The following is a 23,413-nucleotide window of genomic DNA, read 5'->3' as shown; positions in this document are numbered from 1 at the left end:
CATAATGTAATAAAAATACTGTAATGATAAATAATAATAATAAACAGTGTGTAATAAGCATGTCATAAAAACAAATTTTATATTTCCAAGATCACTGTTTTTTATAATTTATACTCTGGTAAAGGAGAAAATCCCTGGAAATACTCATTTTTAGGAGAGGATTCGTGAGACTTGACATTTTAGTGAAAGGGGTTCACAGGTTGTTAAAGTTTGGGAACCACTGGATTAGATGCTTTGCTTGCTAAACCCTGGCATATGACTTGCACTAACTTAGATCTCCCCTTAGACTCTGACTTGGAAGTGGATGGGGGGGGTTAGCCTGGGGTGTGTCTTGCAGCTTGTGTAGAGGTGCTGAAGCTTGCTGTGCTCTAGCTAGCTAGTGAGCAGCGAGGATGTGGTGGTGCAAACTTCAGTGCAGGCTGCACAAGTGAGTGCATACGGGGAGGGGAGGGTGTCAAGTGAGCTTGTGCAGTCTGTGCCACCAGGTCCTCACTGCTGTGTGCTGCAAATCAATCCCCCCGCCTTGGTGTAGACATAGCCTGAATTACATGTGGGTGATGATACTATTAGCCCATCCATAGGGCTTATCTGGAGATCTCAGGTAAAGCATGTCGGGTGCGGAGGGGACTGGGTAAGTGAGTTGCCTGAGGTCAGTGTCGGGGCAGGAGTAGAATTCGGGTCTCCACCTGTAGGGCTGTATGCGTAAAGTGCCTAACCCAGCATGGCCCTGACCCACAGCTGGGGCTCCTTGGTGCTGTGATAATGGCAATCATTAATAGTAGTGTCCCCCACAACTTCCGCTCCCATTACACACCTCTCTGCACTGATTCCTGGCAGCGCTGATGCGCTCTGGTCGGGGTGAGTGGGCAGCGGATGGGGGCAGCTGGGTTGCTGGGATCTTCCGCTGTATGGTGGAAGTGATGCATCTATCCCTCTCTGCGGGCTGCAGCTGGGCTGGAGAGGAGCCAGACCGGAAACAGCCTCTGATACACACGCTGTCACTTGGTAATGAAGCAACCCAGCTACACTGTCTCCCACCCTACCCCAAAGGTTCCTCAGGCTGGAGTTTGCTTGACTATTTTTAACTCCTGTTTCTTTGCATAAAGTTGTATAGTTCCTCCCTGGACCCCAGTCTGAGCAGGGCCTGATGTGAGCCTTTCACTGCCCAGGGCAGCAGCGTCTTCTCTCCTTTCCTATCCCCATCCTGTAGCCTGCTCTGACCTCTTCATCTGGATAGGTCAGCACTGCCTGGGACTGGTGGGCTTTTTGTATTGGTTTAAACTTGAGAGAGGACATGCCTGGTTTAGAGCGCTCAGCCAAGCCTCAAATTCCTCCCTCCCACACAGTGCTGGAAGATTTATTTTAATGTCTCTAGAAAACTCTGCTGAGCTCTCTGATAAGGGCCAAACTGCAAGCCTGGCTAAACTCTCCCACAAGGTCAAGGGGTGACCTGCTTTGCTGCGTGCCGCCTCCTGGATAGGCAGCCCTGGGAAAACCTCTCCCAGGGCTGGGCTGTGCGTGGGCTCAGAGGCCCAGCTTAGCTGGTGCAGGTTTATTCTATGCGCTCGGGTCTCACCCATCTAGCCCGAGCTCCCCAGCAGATTGCCTGTGTACTCCTTGCCCCAGGGGATAGGCTGGGCTTGCTGGTGGGAACAGGAGTCTAGCGGCAGAAGATCTTAGTGCCGGTTGATCATGGGAGAGAAGGGAAGGGTGTGGGGATGTTTAACACTGACCGAAGGGGGTAGATATTTGGAAACCATTCAGCAGTTTGCTACATGTATAGGCATCAAAGCTCACCTGGGACTTGGCATTCGGCTCCGAAGCATTTCTGGGACCAGACTGTCCGTCCTTGGGGGCTAGCCATAAAAAGTGGTCTGCGAGGATCATTCAGGGGACTGGCCAGGCTGGAGAACTAAGGTATCTCCAAGTCCCTTCAAACAGGATATTCTGAAACCAGGGTCGGAGCCAGTTCTGACACCTGCCATCACTAGAGAACCGGTGTCAGAGCTCCTGGCTGTGGAGATCTGCCTCCGGTCAGCATGCCCATGTCTGTGGCAACATGGGTGCTAATCCTGGAGCGAAATCAGTGTCTCTGAGTTGTTCAGTTCCAGGGGATAAGCTGGGCTCAGCTGCTGCTTGGGCATGGGACATGGTTCTGTAAATAAGCTGAGAATGTGCTGCATTGCTGAGCCCTAGAAATCTGGGTCTGCTCTTGCTCTTGGCAACAGAAAGCCCTCGATGCACCACCCACGCACGCTCCCGCCTTGCGTTAGGTGTGGCGTGCAAAGAACATTTCAGGGGCCTTCGGTTGTGTGGAGGAAGCGTGGCACCAGTCATGGCCTGTGCATCCGTCAGAACGTGAGGTCTGCCGTGGCCTTTGGGCCAGGGATGTGAGTCTGGGGAGACTCTTGCCTTCCGATTGCAGGAGCATTCTAGCAACCGCTTAACTCTGCATTTGCAAGAGACTGCATTTGCATCCTTTCTGGGGGTCTCTCAGGATGAGCCAGCGGTTAGGCCTGTTAAAGGAGGCTTCACTTTCACTTTCGACATTTAGTTTTATACAGAACCGTGTGCATGGCCCCTTACGAGCTTCCATAGCTCTGCCTGCCTGCCGCTTGCCATGTGCACACACCCAGGGAGCCTACCTGCCCTGCCCTTCCCTGCAGCCTGGGCAAAGTCTGGACCTGGGGCAGTAAAGGGATCACGGGCCAACTGTCTGCTGGGCCTGGGTTGCTGTGTTTTTGCAGTGCTGGTCGTTGCCTTTGTTCTCTTGCAGCCGGCCCTGCAGCAGGTGGGCAGACGCGGGAAAGGAGTGGGGTTTGCTGACCCACCCTGGGCTAGGCTGGGCGTATGAGATTTCTGGCCCTTCCTGTATTGGGGAAGGGCCTCCAGCTCTGCAGATAGCAACTTGTCTAACAGGTTTATCCCTTTGTTGGGTGCCCAGGTGCGGCTGACTGACTGGAGGGCGGGATCATGGCTCTCTTCCATCCCCAGTTTATGCAGGGCAGAACCAGTCCCTCCCAGGGGGACCTGTTCGGCTGCCGCAATCATTGCGCTTAAGAAGCCTTCCCTCCAGAAAGTTGTTTTAAGAGCCCAGTTCTGAATAAACAGCTCGACCTTTCAGGAGAAGAGGCTGTAAAACTGCAGCCCAGTGCCATGGAAACTGGCGCAGGAGCGTCGCCGAGCAATAGAAAGGAAAGAATTATCAGGATGCTCTAGCTAAGTGGAAGCTGGGGTCTACATCCTGACTGATGCTGTACCCACTCTGGCTATCAGCGTGATTGCCCCACACCTGTGTCCCAGGTGTGAAATGAAAGAAAAGGGATCTGCGTTAGCCTGGCCCCTGGGCTGCTCTAGAGCACTGAGCAAGGAGGTTGGCTATAGATGGGTGACTGCGATGGAAGGCTCTTGGGGGCAGGGTTAAGGTCCCGCGGGGCTAAGCTACACCCTGGCCCTGAGGGGGTTGTGTAGATAGAGCCCCGAAGAGGAAGAGACTGGCCTTTACTGTAATCTTCGGGGCAATAGTCTCTTCTGGCGAGATGCGGACGCTTCCCCACACGCCTGCGGCAGGGAAGCAAAAGCAGCGTCCCAGGGAATGAAGTAGGGCTCTGGGCCTGGGTGTTTCCAAGGGAAATCCCGGTCCAAGGGCTGGCTGTGAGAGTGCAGGCGCTGGCTTGCCTCGGTGTCTAGAGGTTAGTGCTACAGACAGCAGAATGCCTCCCCCTTCCTTCTAATCTTCTGTGCTCCTTTTGGGTACAACGGCTCTTACTGTATGTCCCTTCTGTCCGCTTCAGAGCGTGGGCTGCTCAGCAGCCTACCAAGGGTGATGAGGAAACTGATGGGCAAGCAAAGAGAGAGGAGTCGTGCCTGTCCCGCTGTCTGCCCGAGGCTCTGTGCCCCACAGGCTCTTAACTGCTCTTGCTAGGCCGTGGGGAAGGCACCAGCTCTTTGCGTGCATGGCGGCCTGGTGGTAAAGTGCTGTTCCAGGGCGAATGCTGCAGCTGACGGTGCTTAGCCCATTGCTCTGCTGCGGCTGACACAGTACTTGGAGCTGAATCCCGTAGCCCTGAAAGGCATCTTGGCTATGCTGGGTTTGGCTCGTGGATCAGCCACAGCGTGCAATGAACTAACCAGGCAACCTTGTGCCTGCAGCCAGATAGCCGAACTTGAGCAGGGATTCTTGGATTTTGATGGTCTTCCACTTGCTGTTACAGTGTGCAGCCCACGGGACCTTCTGACTTTTCAATCTCCATAGCCCGGGGGGACCTCACCCTTAATCTGTCTTGTCCGTTTTAGACTGTAAGCAGGGCCTCTGTCTCACTGTGCTAGGAGCTGTACAGACACAAGGAGACCTGTGTTGCAGTTGGCGCTTCTGGGCCCTCCTGGGATACAATGAAGTGAGCTGTAGCTTATGCTCAAATAAATTGGTTAGCCTCTAAGGTGCCACAAGTACTCCTTTTCTTTAAACAATAAGAGCTACGAGGCTTGCTTTGGAGAGCCGTGCTCCCTGCAGGCAGGGTGCTGAGATCAAGGGAAGCACCAGCGAATCAGAAGGGAAGGGAGCCCGTAGGGCTGGTTTCACCCCTACCCTTTCCCAGCTGCTGCGTCCCTAGGGGTGTTGGTGTGTCGCACGCAGCCGAGCGCCGCTTGCTTTTGCATTTGATTTGATTGAACAAATATTCCAGGACAGCAGTTACCAAAGGGTTTGCGCACAGCAGGGCGGGTGCTGGCTATGGAACCAGGGGCTTCGCTATGTTTCCTTGCCATGTCACAGACTAATGCTTAGTCCCTTTGATGCAGATCTTGTGTTGGCAGCCTCTGATCAGAGCTCCCCCCAGTGGGAGAGCCCACCCTCCCTGCGCTTCACAGGAGCATGGCTGGCTGCTTGAAATCGCCCCAACTCTCTCGCCCGCCCCTCCCTTTCCAGGTGCTCTACCACCTCTTCGAAGAGTATGCCAACTTCGAGCAGGTGACCGTTCTTGACATCATCCTGGGCTTCCTCAGCTTCTTCGTGGTGTCCCTGGGCGGCATCTTCGTCGGCGTGATCTATGGAGTCATTGCCGCCTTCACCTCCCGCTTCACCTCCCACATCCGCGTCATTGAGCCCCTCTTCGTCTTCCTCTACAGCTACATGGCGTACCTGTCGGCCGAGCTCTTCCACCTCTCCGGCATCATGGCGTGAGTACGGGCTGGGCGGGACCGTCACGGTCAGCGCGCTGATCTGCTCTCTGCCCGGGCTTAGTTATCTGGGTCGAGCTGCGTTTGGCCTGGCCTGCACTAGAAAACTAGGTCAGCATAACGAAGTCACTCAGGGGTGTGAAAAATCCACCCCACCCCCCCCCGGGCAACAACCGTAAGTCCCTGGGTCAACAGTAGGGTTCTTCCTTTGACCAGGCTACCACCTCTCAGAGAGGTGGGTTATTTACAGTGCTGGGAGAGACCTCTGCCGGCATAGGTAGTATCTAATACTAGAGCAGTGCAGCTGGGCCACTGGAGTGTTTTAAGTGTATACGCACCCTAGTGACATAACTAGGGATGTAACAGTGGTCACGCTGGATCAGACCCCTGATCCATCTAAGCCAGCATCCATTCTCTGATGGCGGCTTCACAGGAGGGTGTAAGAAACCCCGCAGTAGGCAGCTAGGGGATAATCTGCCCTTGGGGAAATCTCCTCCTGACCCCTGTTAGAGCTTGTGTTAACCTGACACAGCAGGTTATGATCCCTCACAGCGTGCTCTAGGGTTTCCTGCAATAGCTCCAGATCGTCTTGTTCTCTGCAGAAACCTGCAGTCCCTCTTTGAATCAGGCCATGTTCTTGGCCCCAGTGATACCTGCTATGCGCTTGACCCAGTTGATTCTGCTAGTGCAGGGCCCTAGCATAGACTTGCTGAGCTGGGGGAAGCCTGTGTTATGCCAGTGCAGTGCACCTACATCAGGGGTTTGCACTACAGCAGTGATCCTCAAACTGCGATCGGGACCTCATTTTAATGGGGTTGCCAGGTCTCACTTAGACTTACTGGGGCTCGGAGCTGAAGCTGAGGGATTCGGCCCTGGGCGATGGGGCTCAGGTTACAGACCCCCTGGCTTGGGCTGAAGCCCTTGGGCTTCAGCTTTGACCCCTTCCCCGCCCAGGGCAGTGGGGCTCTGGCTTTGGCTCCCCAACCCAGGCAGTGGAAATCAGGCAGACTTGGGCTTCACTCTCCCTTCCTGGAGTCAGATAGTAATTTTTATTGTCCAAAGGGGATCGCAGTACAATGAAGTTTGAGAGCCCCTGACCTAGAGGAACTGAACTGGAAATAGGGTGAGGGTGGTTAACCATTAGAGCAATTTACGGATCCTCCCTTCCTGGCAATTCTTAATTCAAGATTGGGGATTTCTCTAAGGCCTGCTCTAGTTCAAACAGGAAGTAATTCTGGGAAGTCTCAGACTAGTGACCATCGATTCCAAGGCCGGAAGGGACTGCTACGAACTGTATCACCATGATTAACCGAGTGCGAATTTCCTGTTCGTCAGTCGGGCCTACGGTGGTCACCAGCAAGAGCCAAACCCTGCAGAGGATCAGAGGCTTTTTCAGGGTTTTAAATTGCATGGGGACAGGAATTCAAATGTCCATCATGTTAGTTCCAGAAGTGGAAACTGTCCTGGAGAGTGAACTTGAGGACGGACCACTTAATTCCTTCTCAGCAGTAATCTTGTTCTGCACTCAGGTAGCACTGTCATCAGAAGGCCTCCAGGCATGTTAGATGGGGAAACTGAGGCATAAGAGAAGTCTTTCTCAAGCTCACACCAATCAAAGCTAGCAATAGAACCCAGCCTCTTGCTCCAGCGACTCTAGCTCTGTGGCAGGCCTGTAACAGTAGGCATGGTCAGTTTCGCTGCTCCATTCCTACCCGTGGATGGATGCTGAGCCCCTTAGAGTACATCTACACTGCGAACCCGCGGCAGCAAATCTCAGAGCCCAGGTCAATTGACTGGGAATGTAGGGCTAAAAATAGCAGTGTAGACCTTCGGGCTGGGGCTGGAGCCCAGACCCTGACATCCTGCGAGCGGGGAGGATCTCAGAGCTCAGGCTGCAGCCTGAAAGTCTATGGTGCAGTTTTATAGCCCTGCAGCCCAAGCCTTGTGCCCCGAGAGTCAGCTGACTCGGGCTAGCTGTGGCCGTGCTGTGAGTCTTTTATTGCAGCTTAGCCCGTACATTTAGTGATCCTGGAGAACCTGAAGAGTTTGCTTTTACTGCAGGTGGCTTGAGCTCTCGTTGTGTTACACACACTAAGGCTGCTTCTGCAACCTCTCCTGCCCTGCCCTTGGGGCTAGAGAGAGGCCTTGCCGCCTCCTTCCCCTGCCTGTCACTCCTGCTGTGAATGGAGCCTTATCAGCTGCATTGTGGGCCTGGTGAGTCACTGCAGTGCTTTGTTGCCAGAGAGGCCAGCATGCCAGATGCAGCATGCTGGGCACTCTGCTAACAAAGCACCTGTGCCTCGCAGGGCTGAATTCCAGCACCAGCCTGTGTCCAGTCAAGTTCCTGAGCCGTGCCCTGCCCGGGAACTCCTCTCCTGCTCTCCTTGGTGGCTCCAAGTAGCTGCAGGTGGGTCCCGGACTCCGGCCCCACCTGCACTGGTGTTTGTCCTTCAGGCTGTGCAGCGCTGCCTTTCTCTTATCAGGTCTCTGCTGACTGGCTGAGCTGTGATAAGCCAGAGAAGCCCTAAGGTGCCGCTGAGGCCAGTGCTGCTCCCAGGGCAAGGAGCTGATGGACAATCCTGCTGGGTGCTGGTTTCCATGGGTGTATTAAGTCCTCTCCCCTCCTCCTCCTCCTCCCTGCAGGCTCATCGCCTCCGGCGTGGTCATGCGCCCTTACGTGGAGGCGAACATCTCCCACAAGTCCCACACCACCATCAAGTACTTCCTGAAGATGTGGAGCAGCGTCAGTGAGACCCTGATCTTCATCTTCCTGGGGGTCTCCACCGTGGCCGGCAACCACTACTGGAACTGGACCTTCATCATCAGCACGCTGATCTTCTGCCTCATCGCCAGGGTGTTAGGTGAGGTGCCGGGGCCTTGGGGACTGCCCCTTCTGGTGGGGTCGCTCTCACGCAGACTCCCCCAGAGCTGGAGAGCAGCGGTACTGCCATGTGAAGCTGGCTCCTCTCGGAGCCCTAGATAGGGGCTGTTGCTATTCTCGTCCTCGCTAGGTAGAGCACGTTGCTGGGAGGCTGCAGTTGTCTGGTTTCTAGGGAGCATGCAGCACTGCAGAGGGGGGCTGGGAGGAGCCTTTATTGGGGCTTCTGGCAGTGCCAGGCTGCATTCGCGCCCCAGCACTTCGCCTCTGGAGAGCTGGGTTCCAGCCTGCCTCGGGTCACAGGCTGAACCAGGCTAGGGGCCAGACTGGTCCCTAGACGCCACTTTCCCCCTGTTAGGAAGATCCCACCCAGTGCTCTCCCTTGGGTGAACTGAGCACTGGATTGACTCCCCTGGAGCCCAAAGGGGCCTGTGCATATCCACAGAACAGGAGCGCACGCCCCGTCGCCATTCCCTTCTCTGACACTGCCTCTGACCTGGGCTACAGAGCCCCACTGGGGGAGGCTGCTTAGCCTGCGTGGCCCCTTCCAGCCCTCAGGCAAGGGACAGTTGGGATGTTCCTTTGTAAACACTTGTCCATGGGGAACTGGACTGAGACCTGCCCTGCCCAAGCCCTGAGCAGCCTCCAAGTGGGGGTATCTGGCTACTGCCAGCCTGGGCTGGGCTCAGACCCGTGACAGGTTCTAGCACAGGCTGTACCAGACAATATGCTGCGTCTAGAGGCCGGGGACTAAGATGGTTAGAGCTTGGGGGTTGCAAGCCAAGATTTGGGACGGGGGAGAGGGACCCTCACAGAGCGTGGGGGTTCTAGCAGTGTCAGCCTTTTGCTTTCACTGGAGCGCTCTGTGTTTCACCCCTTCCCCCAATGGAAATGGTTTGTGCTGCATGTGACCGGTTCTGCTGATGGAATAACATGGCTGGTATCTGTCAGGGGCTGACCGGCGGGGCGGGACGTGTGTGTGTGAATGTGACTCTGCTTGTGTAACCTGGAGGAGGTCTGTTCTGTCCTCCCTGCTTGCTCTCTAGGTGTCCTGGGCCTCACCTGGTTCATCAATAAATTCCGCATTGTAAAACTGACCCCAAAGGACCAGTTCATCATCGCCTACGGTGGCCTGAGAGGGGCCATTGCTTTCTCGCTGGGTTACCTCCTGGATTACAAGCACTTTGACATGAGAGACATGTTCCTCACAGCCATCATCACGGTCATCTTCTTCACGGTCTTCGTGCAGGTAGGTGGAACTCCCCTTCCTGGCCTTGGTGCATAGCCAGGTACCCTGACAATGTGATGATAGGAGTCAGTCAGGAATGTTGTTTCCCTGGCGCTTCTGGCTGAGGAGCAGATGTTGGGGTCCATGGCTGCTGTCAAGGATGAGCTGTGGGACAGCCCAGTGACCCACCCTGGCAAGGAACTCTGGACGTTCCTCGCTCTGCTGTTGACTCACTCCATGACTGTGGGCAGATCCCTCCCACTCTCTGCGCCTCCGCTGCCCTGTCTGTAGAATGGGGTAGTGACACTTGTCTGCCTTTGTCCAGCTCTTCGTGATCGCTGGCTGCGAAACGCCACATGTGCTGAAGATTTGTCCCTTTGTGAGCTTTGTGATTCTCAGCAGCTTTCAAAGGCCGTGATAAGTCCCGAGTGGCTCCAGCCGCTGCCTGGCATCACCTCTGTGCTTCGGTGTCTATTATAAGGAAGGGTCCCCCTATAATGTCAGCCTCCTGGGGACCAACCGTGGGATTCCCATGGCACAAAGGGACAGGAGGGTGGCTTGCACCTCACAGACAGAGGGGTACGACCCAGCTAGAAAATATACGGCCTGATTCTTATCTCCAGTAGTGACAGTCCTAGGCCTTGGAGGAGGTAGGAGGGACCTGGAGTGCCTGGGTCCATAGTGTCATGTAACAGGACTGACTCCAGAGGGCAGGGTTTGCTCCAGGGTAAGGATGGTGCCACCACCAGGGTTGATGCCAGTGCTTCACGCTCTCAGCTGGGTGAGGGCTCTCACGGGGGTATAATCTCCTCCCTAGGGGATGACCATTCGCCCCCTGGTGGATCTGCTGGCTGTGAAGAAGAAGCAAGAGACGAAACGCTCCATCAACGAAGAGATTCACACCCAGGTAATGGCTCTCCCAACCCGGGGTCCCTCCCTGGCGCTGCTTTCCTGCGCTTCTCTGCCTTAGTCCTCTTCTGTTTCTGCTACCCTGCCCCAGAGGCTGTAACCCAGGTTGGCATGCAGAGCAGGCGCTGCCTGTGAGCTGGTATCCAAAGTAAGGGGGGCTGTTAAAGGACTGTCGTTTTTTAGTGCACATTCTGTAACCGAGCAGCCAGTCAGGATAGGTCTGTGCTGCCACCCAGAGGCCGATCCTCCTGGAGCTGTGCCTCAGTTGAGCAAGGTTCAGCATGGCAGCCCACCAGCCCTGGGTTAACTGGGAGGGGTGGGGAGAGAGGTCTGGCCGGTGCACACTCCCGAGGCTGAACACACGCTTTTGCTTTGCGCCCTCTCCAGTTCTTGGATCATCTCTTGACTGGCATCGAGGATATATGTGGTCACTACGGCCACCACCACTGGAAAGACAAGTGAGTGCGGCTCCCGTGTGTGCAGGCTTTCCGACGCCGGCAGGCGTGCGGGCGGTGGGGGGAAGCTGGGGAAAGAAGCGAGAGTTTTTTAGATGCGGCCTAGCAAGCTCAGGTCCCCCAGTTCCCGCAATGCCCTGAAATCCCACTCCGCCTCATTCCAGGAACCCATGGTGAGAAGCACAGGGAGGTGGTGCAGCTGCACGGAGCTATGCTGTGCCAGAGGCCTGTATTCCCTTGTCCTCTTCCCCGCACCAGCCAGGATGCCCTCTGATTCCACCCAGCAAATTGTAGCCCAGAGCACGTTCCCAAACTGCATGGGAAATTCAGCTTTGGCTCTACCTCCTGGCTGCCTGCTCTGTGTAGTGGGGTTGCCAGAGAGCATGGGGGACTCGCTACCGAGTGAGGGAAGGATTTGCCAGGCACGAGAGGGTCAGCACTGGCAGCAGGGTGCATCTGTGCCCTTGTTTTCTTCGCCGCGTGACCCAGCAACCCTCTGCTGTGCTCAGTGGATCCGATGCCAACGCTGCAGGAGCTGCGCTGGCCGGTCCTGGGTAGCCCTCTGGCCTTGGTGTCACCTGTAGCCGATGGGCATGTGCAGCTCTTCAGTCTCTGAGGCATACTGGGGCCCTGGGCACAGGGGGAGCATGTCTGACGCCTGGGCCCGGACTCCTCCGCACCCAGAAGCACCGAACCCTTTTGATCTGCTGGGCTCGCTGGTTCTATGGGAAGACACGAGGACGCTGGGCATGACGCTAATCAAATGGGGTGGGGGACTTTAGAGTCACTTCCTGACACATCTCCTTCTCTCTCCCCGTCCCCGCACCCTGGGTAGGCTGAATCGCTTCAACAAGAAGTACATGAAGAAGTGCCTGATCGCGGGCGAGCGGTCCAAGGAGCCACAGCTGATTGCCTTCTATCACAAGATGGAGATGAAACAAGCCATCGAGCTGGTGGAGAGTGGAGGGTTGGGCAAGATCCCCTCTGCCATCTCCACGGTCTCCATGCAGTGAGTACACCCTGCTGTTCGCTTTACAGGGGTAGCTAACTTCTGTCAGCGGCTCCCACTGGCTCTAAATCCCTCCTTCCCGACATTCTGCTCAGCCTCCTCTTCCCAGTGCCTCCCCGCTCGGCTGCCATAAAGCCCGGCTTTGAGGCTCGCTTCCTCCCTTATCTTTGCTGTCTGTCTGTTCAGGAACATCAATCCCAAAGCCCTGCCCGTGAAGCGCATCCTGCCAGCGCTGTCCAAGGACAAAGAGGAGGAGATCCGGAAAATCCTGCGCAACAACCTCCAGAAAACCAGGCAGAGGGTAATGACCCGAATCTAGCCCCAGGCTGCCCCCTTGCGGCTCAGCCCATCCCCTTGGGCAGCTGGAGCCCGTGTTGCATTTCCTACCCACCCATTAGTGTACTTACCTGCCTCGTCCCCGTTGTCTACCTTCGCAATTCCCGGTTCTTTCCTCCCCTTCCCTAGTTAGGCTGTACCGAGACTGAAGTGGGACCCCCACTGGCCTGAAGAACCACACAGCTGGGCTGGAGGTTGACTTGGTGTGGGGAGGAAAGCTGGCCTTGTGGTTAAGGCCCTGGTTTGGGACCCAGGAGATCTGGGTTCAATTCTCCAGCTCTGCCACCGTCTGTGATGTGGGCCAAGTCATGGCATTTCACTGTGCTTTGGTTCCCCAGCTGTAGAACAGGGAAAATAATCCTGCCCTTGGCTTGTAAGCTCTTGGGGGCAGGAACTGTGTTTTGGTGCAGCACAGGGGGACCTGATCTCAGCTGGGGCCTCCAGGTGGGAAGGGTCAGGGGCTTCCAGAGAGAGCCTCTCGGCTGTGGAGTAGGGGGCAAATGTCACCTGTGCTGCCTTGCACAGCCAGAGGGGAGTGGAGGAGGGAAGCTGCTGTAGGAGAGGCATTGCTGAACTCTGATCATGGCTGAGCTATTGTAGCCAGCCAGGAGGGTGAGTGGGGGTCATTCCTTGGGGGCTCCTCGGTGAGCTAGGAGCACCAGTCTCATTGGTTTTTGTGATGAAATCTGTGGACTTTTGCGGCCAGCTCAAGAGACGTGTGGAAATACCATGCTGGGAGTTCCTTGGAAACCTGCCGACAGCTCTGTCCCTGTGCTGGGGAACATGCTCAGCTTCTCACGCGGCAGGATCCAGGGCTCTGCGACCGAGAGTGGGTGCGTTGCATGTTTCCCATGTTTCTTACCCTGATCCCTTTTGGGTTCCTCCTCAGTTGCGATCATACAACCGGCACACGCTGGTGGCCGACCCTTACGAGGAAGCTTGGAACCAGATGCTGCTGAGGAGGCAAAAGGCTCGGCAGCTGGAGCAGAAGGTGCGCTGGAGAGGCGGGAGCTGACAGCTGGCTGCGGGGGCGGGTCAGGGGGGCATTTGCACAGAGCGTTTCTCACTCCCGCTGAAGGAGACGTTACAAGCTGGGCCCAAGTGGCAGCCAGTGAAATGTGGCGACCCTCCGTGGCTCTCCTTCCTGACAACGGTGGGGTTTAGGGCATTTAAGTAACCCCGCCAGCTGTTCCTAAGGTGCGTCCCTCCCCAGAGCAGCTGAGCCGGCCCAGACCTCCTGCTGCTGTCTCTGCAGCTGGGGATGGTGCATCTGTTTCCTGTGGATCCACTGGGAGCCTCACTGCTTCTCTTCGCCCCATCCCCAGTGGGGCGCTGCCCCCAGCAAGACCCCTGTCCTGGCCCTTTAGAAATGTGAGCTCATGCCCGCTTTGCCTTCTGATTTCAGATAAACAATTACTTGACAGTCCCAGCACACAAGCTCGACTCTCCCACAATGTCCAGGGCACGCATCGGCTCAGGTATGTGGGGGCTTCTGGAGGGGGAGGGTAAAAGGGCGGCTTGGGATGACACGGGAGACTTGGTGATGGGGTGTTGCTTACAGCAACTGTTCTGCTGCACTTGTGCTGATAATGACCCCTTCTGCTCTTCACACTTCCCTTTTAAAGGCCAGCTCTGGTCATGATGACAGTCCCCTGCAGTTTCCTGTTCCTCTTGCTTCCAGACCAGCCTTGTTCAGTTCCCAGTGTGACAAACGCCCCCTGAAATCTAGCTGAACTCCTGCTGCCCCTCGCTTTGGCCTAGCCACATTAGCAGGACAGCGCAGGGGAAAACTGCCACGCCCACCAGTCCAGGCCACCCCCCCAGCTAGTCCTGTGTGTCGTTTCCCCCTCTTCCTCCCCATCCCCTCCTCCTCCCCCCCAAAGCATGTCCAACACTTTGAGGAACACTATATTGGCAAGGTCTGAATTAAACACCCAGGGAATAGAAAAGAAACCCACATTGCCGTTTGGAGTGAGAACGTGAAGTATAGAGGAAACGGTCAGGAATGCTGACCGTTCCCACCCATGGCCACCAGGGGGCAGCCTTTCCAGCTGTCTGGAGCGAGCTGTTCCTGGCAAGGTCCAGTTGCTGCCGCATAGGTGACCCACAGCTGTTCAGGGCCCAGTTCCCGGGGTGCTGAGCTCCCACTGACTTCTGTTAGAGTCGGGCATGCTCAGCACCCTGAAGATGAGGCTCTGAGTCTGCCGCTGAGCCTCCTGCTCGGGGAAGGTGTCATGCGTGCAGCTCAAACTGGGCCCTGTAGGCAGGGACCGTACGCTGCAGATTCCCATACGCTGTCCCGAGCCCCAGGCAAAGCAAATATTCTTGGGACACTCAAAAAGGTGCGTGCAGCTCAAGCCCTGTTTTTACATAGCCGGCATCTGTGCGGAGCCAGCAGCGTCCTCTCTCCTGGGCTTCCTAGCCAGCCGGGTGAGTGGGGCTGCCTTAAAGGGTCCCGTCTCCTCAGCGCTTGGTTTTTTTAAGCCTTGAGTGTTCGCTCTTTAGAAAGTAAACTCTGCCCTCGCTCTGGGCATGAGGTTTGTGACGATTTATTGCCATGTATAAAACTGTCATCTCAAAGCGTTTTACAGACCTTGACTGAAGCCTCAGACTTGCCTGTGTGGTCAGTCAGTAGTATCGTGAACTCTTTTTACGTACAAGTTAACCGAGGCTAGGAATGGGCCAAGTGACTTGCCCAGAGTCTCAACAAGCCGGGAATGAACCCAGAAGTCCTAACTCCCATTTCCCCAGCCCTCCACCCCACCCACCAACCAGTTGCTCACGCTCCCAGCAGTAGAAACAGATCCCAAGAGTCTGTACTCTGAGTCCCCCCCCAGCCCCGATTACTAGATCATATTCTCTTCAAGAGCTGGGAATAGAACCCAGGAGTCCTGACTTTCATCCCCCCCTGCCCTAACCACTAGACTCCACTTTCCTCACACTGTTTTTTAATGAGTGGTCTAAGAAAACTCCACCTGGCCCTCTGAGTGAATTGAGGGCAGCTGTGTGTGGTGCTGAGATGGTGACTGTGTTCGCCCCGCTCCCTCTCTCCAGACCCGCTGGCGTATGAGCCCAAGTCGGACTCGGGGAACCTACCTATCATCACGATCGACCCGGCCTCACCCCAGTCTCCGGAGTCCGTCGACCTGGTGAACGAGGAGCTGAAGGGCCTGAGCCGCCTCCCACCCTCGCCCGAGGAGGATGAGGAAGGGCTCGTGATGCACGTGAAGGAGTCTTCCTCCCCGGGCACTGACGACGTCTTCACCCCAGGGGCCAGCGACAGCCCCAGCAACCAGCGAATGATGCGGTGCCTGAGTGACCCTGGGCCTCAGCCCGAACCTGAGGAGGGCGAGCCGTTCATCCGCAAAGGGCAGTAGCAGTGGGTGCATTGCCAGATCTGGCCTGCAGGGGAAGCTGCTTGCACACACACGGATTTTTATTTCCCATTGGTTCCCCGGCGCGACTCTCTGGGTTTGGGAGGGTGGAAGGGGGCTGCTGCCCGGGCAGCGCTGCCGAGTGAGCGTTGGCTGTGGCAGGTGAGGAATCCCTTGCCCAAGCGGAGGAGAAGACCCCAGTGACTTTCAGCGAGGAGGGGAGCCCATGCATTCCAGCCTGGTTCTTCAGCTTTCATGCGCTGCCCTAGCCCGCTTTCCCTTGGTAGTGCCGCGATGCTCGCTGAATGCGGGGGAATCCCAAAGGAGCCCTGCTCGACAGGAGCCTGTTTACCAGCAGAGTTGGCTTACCCAGGCGCTTCGCAGCTGTTGGAGAAACTTCCCCCAAGGGCAGATCTGTGCTGTTTACCCTGCCCCAGATGCAACCCTAATCTTTACCAACTCAGGGACTGTTGCAACGTGTGTGGCTGTGGGTTACTCCCCGGACAGTCTGCGTGAGGGAAGCAGGACTCTGGGCTTAGCCTCTGCCCAGCTTGGTTACCCGCTGTAAGTTCACGTCCCTGTCCCAGAGCCAGCGCAGCAGCCTGCCTTGCTGCTGAGGCTGTTGTAACCAGAGGGTGACCCTTAGCAGAGGAGCTGGAAACCCCTTGCTGTTCTGCTGCAGGTGCTAACACACAGCCCATCTCCTTCCAGCAGCCTCAAGGGTGCGCGGCTCACCCTCTCCCCCAGCTCAGCAGGGGCCCAGCTTGGCTTAGAACTGCAGTCGGTGCTGTGGCCGCTGTCGCCTTGCATTGGCTGGTGCCTCCATCTACCAGGCTGTCACCCTCCCGCCCCCGGCAGCCAGATTTTTAAATGTATTTGTTCAGGGTTGGGGTGAATGCAGCATTTTAGGTTCTTCAATGGGGGGTGGGTAAAACCCCCATATAGCCAGAGGGGGTCACTGTGGTTCCATGCCCTGAAAGTCTCCTTTTGCTCTGCGTTCTCTCTCTCACTTAAAAGCTGTCGCTAGTAATCTACTGCTGGGGAGCTTGAGCCCCAGCCCATCCATTGTCCCCTCCAGGGTCAGTCCGTTGTGCTGCGCACTCCCTCCCTATTCGGGGCACGGTCACTGTAGAATGCCCTGACCCCCACCCCACTTGGTTGGGGACTTTCTGATCTGATGATCTAGGAGTACCCACACCCACACCCACCCTGTATAAAAGCAAGGAGCGTTTCTGAACCAAAGATGGTTGGATGGGTTTATTGTACATAGAGAATGCGCTTTTTTTCTTTTTCTTTTTTTTTTTGCTGCGGATATTTTCTTACCTGGTGACTTAATGAATCTGGTTTGGGCCTTGGGACGTCCAAGCCACTCCCCCTGCCTGGCTGGGGATGCTTCCTCCTTGGCCTCACGCTGCACTTTTTTTAATGTAAAGCTTTAATGGCCTCTGACAGGCAGGGAAGTCTCTCCGCCAAAGGGGAAAGTCCAGGGAAACGGGGCCATAGCCTCACAACCGCACAGGCTCCAGGGGTTGGGGTCTGTAGAGTGTTCCCAGAGCTGGTAGTCCTCTTCCCACACTGATGGACTTGTTCATGGGCATCTCTGATTGCTTCCTGGCATGTAGTACAGCTTCCTGCTCCAAACTACCCCCTGGACAGTGCCATCCCCACCCCTGTGCTGCTGGTGGGCCGCTTTCCTCCCATGCTGGGTGGGAGAATCTGGAACTGGCTATTGCAACGCTCCCCCCGTCCTGGGAGTCTGGGTCTAGTTTTCCTGGGCTGCAAAGCTTTGCTCCCCTCCTTTGTATTCAGAGAGGGGCTCCTAGGTTGTTAGTGGCCGGAGGTATCCTTGGGGCTGCCCGTCAAGGGGCTGTCGCATAGAACAGCTACTGCTTTGGGGCCGTGTATGTAAAACTGGGGCCAGGGGGAGGCAGGCATGGGGGAGGGGACGAGGGCCCAGGCTGTCCATTCTGGAGCAGGCAGAAAGTCTTCAGTTCTTGAGACCCCGTGGGTGCTGCCCCTCCTGTCGAGGGCACTCCAGGGCATGCTGCAAGTATGGCTTTAAGGGCACCTGCCACCTAGCGAGCCCTTCTGGTGCCTGTCTTCCTCCAGCAGCATTTAGACAGCCCCGTTGGAGCGCTCTGCTCTGTGCCCTGCGCCGTGCCTTTTAGCCACACGGTGTCTGCCTGCGCAAACAGCATCCTCCTAGCCTGTCTGCCTTTAGTAAATGCTGTGTGTGTGTGTCCAGTGACTTGGGCCTGGCTGGGGCGCATGCCTCAACCCAGCCTGCTCCATCTGTGAATCCATTCCGCCATCCAAAGAGCGAGCCTCCCGCACGCCTGCTCACCCAGCCCGTTCGCAGGGCCGGGGTTAGGGGGCGGGCGGGCGGCGCGGTTTTCCTCTGACGTGCAATATCTCTCTGACGCAGGGGTCTCTGCAGCTCATGGCTTCGGAGCGCCCAGAGGCAGGGAGTCCACAGGAATGTGCCTGTCTCTGGGGGCATGTGCAGTGCTCTGCCTCCGGAAGGAATAATTAAGCAATGAAAATTCTCTCTTGTATAAAACACCTGTAAAGAAGATCTTTTTTCATGACTATTCTAATAAATTAATGTTAATTTTTAGTGGTTTTCATTGACCTTGGACCCTTCCACCCTCTTCTCTAGAAGCTTCCAGTCAAAGACCTCAAAGCAGCACTTATAAGTAGCCATCCCACCACCTTGCGGGTAGGTAAGTACTATCCTCCTGCAGATGGGGAAACCGAGTTACCCTGGCTGCACTCTGCTAAATGCTAACATGGTGAGTCAGCAACAGGGCTGGCGCTAGGCCCTCCTCACTCCTCTTCTCTGCTTTAGCTACTGCAAACCTTCCCTTTAATAGCTACGACCAGATGGTCTGCCTGGGGGTTGCATCATTTATCTTGCTTCTTCCCTACCTCTGGAATTGGAGCACTATGCTGAGCTCCACCACCAAGGGCTGTTGATGCACCTAAGATGAGCAGTAACCTAGAGCATCCTTGTCATGCTGCAGCCGAGCCTGGCAGTGCAAACCCAAAGCTAGTAGCAGTCTAGGGCACTTCCGCTTGGCATTTTCAGAACCCACTCGCAGGCTAGTTGCTGCCGCTGTTGCTTGCGGAGCGAGGCCCATAGGGGGTAGTCCTGAGACCGGGAGCATTCCCAAAGGATGGAGGAGGCAGGACTTACTTGTAAGGGTCCGGGGACACTGATGTTCATGGCAGGTGGGTGACACAGCAGGACACTGGCCTGGAGGCAGACGGAGTTCCAGCCAGCAGATGGCAGTGCACATTCACGTGTGGTCTCTCTCGGATGCTAGGAGGGCAGACCGATGCTCAGAAACTAGGGGCCGTCTGCACGCTCCCTAAACTGGGTTTAGGAGGACAGACGGAACTATTTTTAGGGCGATCCCTAATTTTCACTGCAGGCAGCCCTGCCACTCCAAAGGATCCAAACAAGCTCTCTGGAGTCTGTCTCCAATCGCCTGGGGCCTGAATTGATCCTGGCTGTAGAAAGCTGGCTACAAAGCATGTGGGGAGTTGGGCAGATGCTGCCGAGGGTTATTACTTGTGATCTAGCAGCCTCAGCTGAGAACATGGCCCCATTGTGCCAGGCGCTGCACTCATCTGGAATCAGACAGCCCCTGTCGCAAGATGTTTACAGGCACCCAAGACCGAAGACGTCTGGGCGAGGGAGAGAATCGTTATCTTCCCTTTACCAAGGGGGCAGCTGAGGTGCAGAGAGGTTCAGTGACTTGCCCACAGTCACACAGGGAATCTGCAGCAGAGCCAAGAAATGAGCCCAGATCTGTGTCCCAGCCCTGAGCCTCCCCTTAGCCATGCCACCATCATCCTGGAGTGCAGTATACCCTCTCTTTTCCCCTCCTACTGGACAGCTCTTCTCCCGGTGTCAGGGGGGAGATAGAGGGAACCCCAGCTTCATGTGGCTATTCTGTCTAGAACTCAAACCCCACTCGGTACTGGCCAGCAGAGTTTCCTAGGGTGTATCCCCCTCTGCCTGTTGTACCTGTCTCGTTCTGCTGCTGTCAGGTGTGACAATGCCAAACTGGCCTGCGCAAAGAGAGATGAAAGGGACGCGCCCTCCCAGTGGGGCTCAGTCGAGTTGAGGCTCTCAAACGGAAGAGCCAGCATGTTCATATTGGCCTTCTGCCTCCAGGCAGGGGCTGTCTTTCTGATGAAGTGCTCAATCCTGGCTGTCCAGAAATAGAACGTGGGGCTCCTCAGTCCCACTCCAGTGGCCTCTCCCCACGGATCATTTTGACCCTGATTGTGCCCACGTGTGGGCGTGTCCTACAGGGAGTTGTCTGCAGTAGACTCCACTCTAGTGGTGTTACATAAATCAGTCAGCTGCCGTACCAGGGAAAAACAAAGATCAAGGCCTGGCAGCAGGCACTTGTACTAATGGACCCAGGCCTTAGGTGCTAAGTCTTGTTGTAAAGCATCGTATGGTGCTGGAGGAGTCGGAGCAATGACCTTTTTCTGCTGCAAGTCTCTCTTGGGGCCTGTATCAGTTGAAGAGAGAAGAATGGACGTGCCTCTAGCTCTGTCTCTCAAAGCCTGTTTTAAAATGTTAATCTAAGCTGCTCAGTGCCTCTGTGTGGGGAAACTGAGGCACAGAAGGGCAATGACCAGTTGACCCAGTAAGTCAGTGGGAATGGAGCCCAGGAGGCCTGACTCCCAGTTCTGTGATTAGGCACAAGGCTAGCCAGAGCCTGAAAGGAAAAGAGTGGGTCCAACTGAGCAATCAGGGACCAGAGAGGTGGAGTCAAGGGGAGTCCTGCCCTTGTCCTCATAGAGTGCCGGAGCAAGTCCTCGATCCTTCTCTAGGGCTGTGGTGACTGTTCCCCTCACTCTGGCTGTGACAGCTGTGCTCGGGCAGTGGTACGAAGCCAGATGGGACCTTGCTCTGGGGACTGGACTATTTCTTCTTTCTCCCCCCCGCCCTGCCCTGCCCTGGCAGCCTCCTGGCTGCTCTCCCTTTTGGTTTGGGTCAAGGCGCTAGTGCTTTGGTTACTCCACCGGTTTTCCAAGTGTCGCGCCCAGCTCCCTCTTACGAAGGTGCCCTGACTCATACGCCCCGGGGTGGGGAGCCTTCTGGAATCTGCAACAAGCCAGGCCTGGCTGTTTGCTGGGAGGCTGCTTGTATCTCATGGGCTTAACAGGAGGGCTGGGGGGGGGGTCTGGCCCGCCCTGGCAAAACAGCTTGCTGGCTCCGGGCCTGGCTACCCCTTAGCCTGGTCTATCGCTGCAGAGCCTGTGCGATATTCACTACCCTAGCCTCATGCCCCACCCTGGTGCCTGTGTGATTGTGTCTCCCCCGATTTGCACAATGAAGGGGAAGGACAGACTCTCCTTCAGTCCAGTGTTAAACGAGCAACAACTTGTCCTGGTGCTCTGAAGATTCAAGAAGGAGGTGCTGGGTCAGAAGCCTGGACAGAACCTGCATGATGGAGGATCCTGGTTCTGGGTCGATCTCTGCACAGATGTTGTATGGGTAGTACCCACCCCCACAGCTTAACTGCCCAGGACCTTCTGCTCCCCTGGGCGTGGATCTATGAGAACTAGCTCTTCCTAATGAGCGTCAAGGCTGTTCTCTGCCACCCGATACTGGCCCCAGCAGGCACCTATTGGCTTTGTTTGTATGGAGCATATGTGAAACAGTGGAGGATTCTTGGACCAATGTCTCTTTAAATAGATGCTGATGCTAATGGGGGTGTAGAGAAGCTGGGGTGGGATGCTGGTGCATGTACATAGCAGCCCCCCACCCTGGCTGAAAGGTGCTGTCACTGACTTAGCGTTTGTGCACCACTGTAGCCCCATAAGGAAATCAAATTGCATACGGCTGAAATACACCCACTTCTAGGGGAAACTGGGCACTGTTAACAGCCCGCAGCCCAACAATTTAGGATAGGAAGTGAAACAGCTATGCTTAAAGTCTGCCGTCAGATCCTTTGCAAGCAGATGCCTCTGTCGGCATGAGGTCCCCCAGCACCGGTTTGGAGAGAGAGGGCCCCCCCATTTGAAGGGCTATCCCCACTGTGAGTAGGGCTGGTGGTCTTCCATTCAAATAGTAAACCAGCCTGCCCCAGGTTAGCTGATGGCGCCCACGATCTCCCACCAGGAGCTGGCATAGTTGCAGGCTCAAACAGCTCTCCTCCTAGCAACCCTACAAGCCCTGGGCGAGGCATTCGACACTGAACAGGAGGAGGACGCTGACCTGGTCTGCCTTATTAAAATAATTAGCTCTAATTGCCCAGGTGCTGATGAATGTTGAGCTTCCCTGCTGGAGGTCTCTGGCATGGCTTTAATTGACTCTCCTCTGTGACATGAGCTCACTATGACAGGGGTCAGCAGTCCCTGGGGAGGAGTTGCTGCGGAAAGCTGGCCTGGGAATGGCTGGCTTGTTCATGGGGCCCATGATGCATTCTGATGCTGGGTTCCAGGAGCCTTCCTTCCAGTTCCCTGTGCCTTTTACCCCCTCCTCTGGCCCAGGCTAGGGGCTGTACAAGCACAGAACAAAAAGTCCCTTCCCTGAAGAGCTTACAATCTGTGTAAGACACTTGTGTGTCATAGGCCCTATACTGCTAACTGCCTGGGGAGATTCTCCTTCGGGTCAAGGGGCAGACCCACCTGCTCCAAACATGTGTGGGCTCTGTGAGTTTTTGTGCCAATAGCAGGGCCAGTTTGGGGCAGCCATGGTGTGCGGCAGAGAGAACGAGGAGTTTCCTGGCTGGCTCTAGGCTCGTTACAATGGCTTTGGAGCAAAGGGCTTGGGCTGTGGGACGGGAAGTTGCCATGGCCAGAGGCCCAGGGCTCTATGGAGGTCAGGGCCTGCCTCCTCTGCAAGTGGGGAACTAGATCCCCTGCTTTCCCGCTGGGGAAGCTGGGACACAGAGAAGCAGAGACCTGCACAGCAGGTAGAATACAGGAGCTCCAGCTGTCATGCCCGGGCCAGTCCTGCTGGGCTCCTGGTTCAAGGGTCCTGGAAGAAGGTGGCTAAGGCAGGGGTGAGGTGGCTCATTGCTGGACCAGCCCCAGGAGGCTCCATTCAGCCTCCGTTCCTGCCTCCTCTTTGCTTGGGCCCGGCCATTCTAAAGTGAATGCTGGTTTGGGCTACCTCAGCCTTTGGGGGCCCAACCTGAGCTACGCAGGGCCTGATTCTCATTGGTGCTGAGGCCTGTAATCAGGGGGGGCCCAGCCACTTCCATGGTCTGAGGTGGCTCAAGCAGAGAACCAGGAAATGTGAGACTCCCCCCAAGATTCGTGGCCAGGCTTAGAAAATTCCGGGTCTAGTCTCTAAGCAGTCACCGAGCTGGGTTCTGGGGGTGCATTGGCCGCTGGGACAGTGGGCCCTGGGGTGCCCCGGCCTGGCAGCTCCGTGATGCAGGAGGCAGGGATACTGTGCTAGATGGACTTGGTCTGTTGCAGGGCAGCGGGCACGCTGGGTGGACAGTCCATCACCGTCGCTACAAGCCTCTGCCCCGCTGGACGGCTGACCCGCTGCCAGGGGTGAAGGTGAGGGGGGATGGTTTGCATAGCGCAAGCACCTCGGCTCCCCCTCCATGGAAACTCGCTCCAGCCTTGGGAAGAACCACGCCGCGTGGGCACGTGGCCGATGGAAACACACACAAACCCGGGCTGTTTGCTCTGCCAAGGGCAGGCTGAGATTGTTCGTTGGCACTTCTAATCTCCTGCCCTCTTCAACTTTATTTTCTGTCCCTTGCACCTTAAAAGGGCCAGCAGCAGCTTGGCGTGGATCTGATTATTTTTTTCCACCTCCCAGCCAGAAAGCGAGGCCGATGTACAGTGCAGGGCTTGGTGCTCTCAACACCACTGGGTGGTGCAAGCTGGGGGTACTGGGATGATGCTAGCACGGGTATTGATTGCAAGGGATCTCACCCCACCCCATACTCGGTCAGACCTCAGTGCTCTATGGGGAACAGCTCTCCTGCTACAGAGGAAAATCTTCCACTGGGGGCCCGTCCTGCCTGTAGCCCTTAGGGGTGGGGTATGTTAACT

The 23,413-nt window shown here is 56.1% G+C and overlaps 1 protein-coding gene across 3 annotated transcripts in view; it reads left to right on the top strand.

Annotated features, from left to right (window-relative positions):
* Nucleotides 1-23,096, top strand: part of SLC9A1 (solute carrier family 9 member A1) — a 62,063-nt gene extending 38,967 nt beyond the window's left edge. Inside the window, exons 3-14 of one of the 3 annotated variants that reach the window (XM_077837653.1) lie at nt 4,928-5,178; nt 7,822-8,039; nt 9,103-9,305; nt 10,102-10,191; nt 10,581-10,651; nt 11,484-11,657; nt 11,844-11,958; nt 12,883-12,984; nt 13,399-13,471; nt 15,048-15,363; nt 18,027-18,090; nt 22,823-23,096. In XM_077837653.1, coding sequence (XP_077693779.1) covers nt 4,928-5,178; nt 7,822-8,039; nt 9,103-9,305; nt 10,102-10,191; nt 10,581-10,651; nt 11,484-11,657; nt 11,844-11,958; nt 12,883-12,984; nt 13,399-13,471; nt 15,048-15,363; nt 18,027-18,063 — 1,650 coding nt within the window. In that variant the 3' untranslated portion in view covers nt 18,064-18,090; nt 22,823-23,096. Of the gene's footprint in view, nt 1-4,927; nt 5,179-7,821; nt 8,040-9,102; nt 9,306-10,101; nt 10,192-10,580; nt 10,652-11,483; nt 11,658-11,843; nt 11,959-12,882; nt 12,985-13,398; nt 13,472-15,047; nt 17,985-18,026; nt 18,091-22,822 lie in introns of those variants that run through there. The other 2 variants (XM_077837654.1, XM_077837655.1) reach the window with 2 other exon arrangements.
* The last annotated feature ends 317 nt before the right edge of the window (nt 23,097-23,413 follow it).

This window comes from Eretmochelys imbricata, chromosome 19 (assembly GCF_965152235.1).
Source record: "Eretmochelys imbricata isolate rEreImb1 chromosome 19, rEreImb1.hap1, whole genome shotgun sequence".
Classification (NCBI taxonomy): Eukaryota; Metazoa; Chordata; order Testudines; family Cheloniidae; genus Eretmochelys; species Eretmochelys imbricata.
This window is presented reverse-complemented; position numbering and strand designations above follow the sequence as displayed.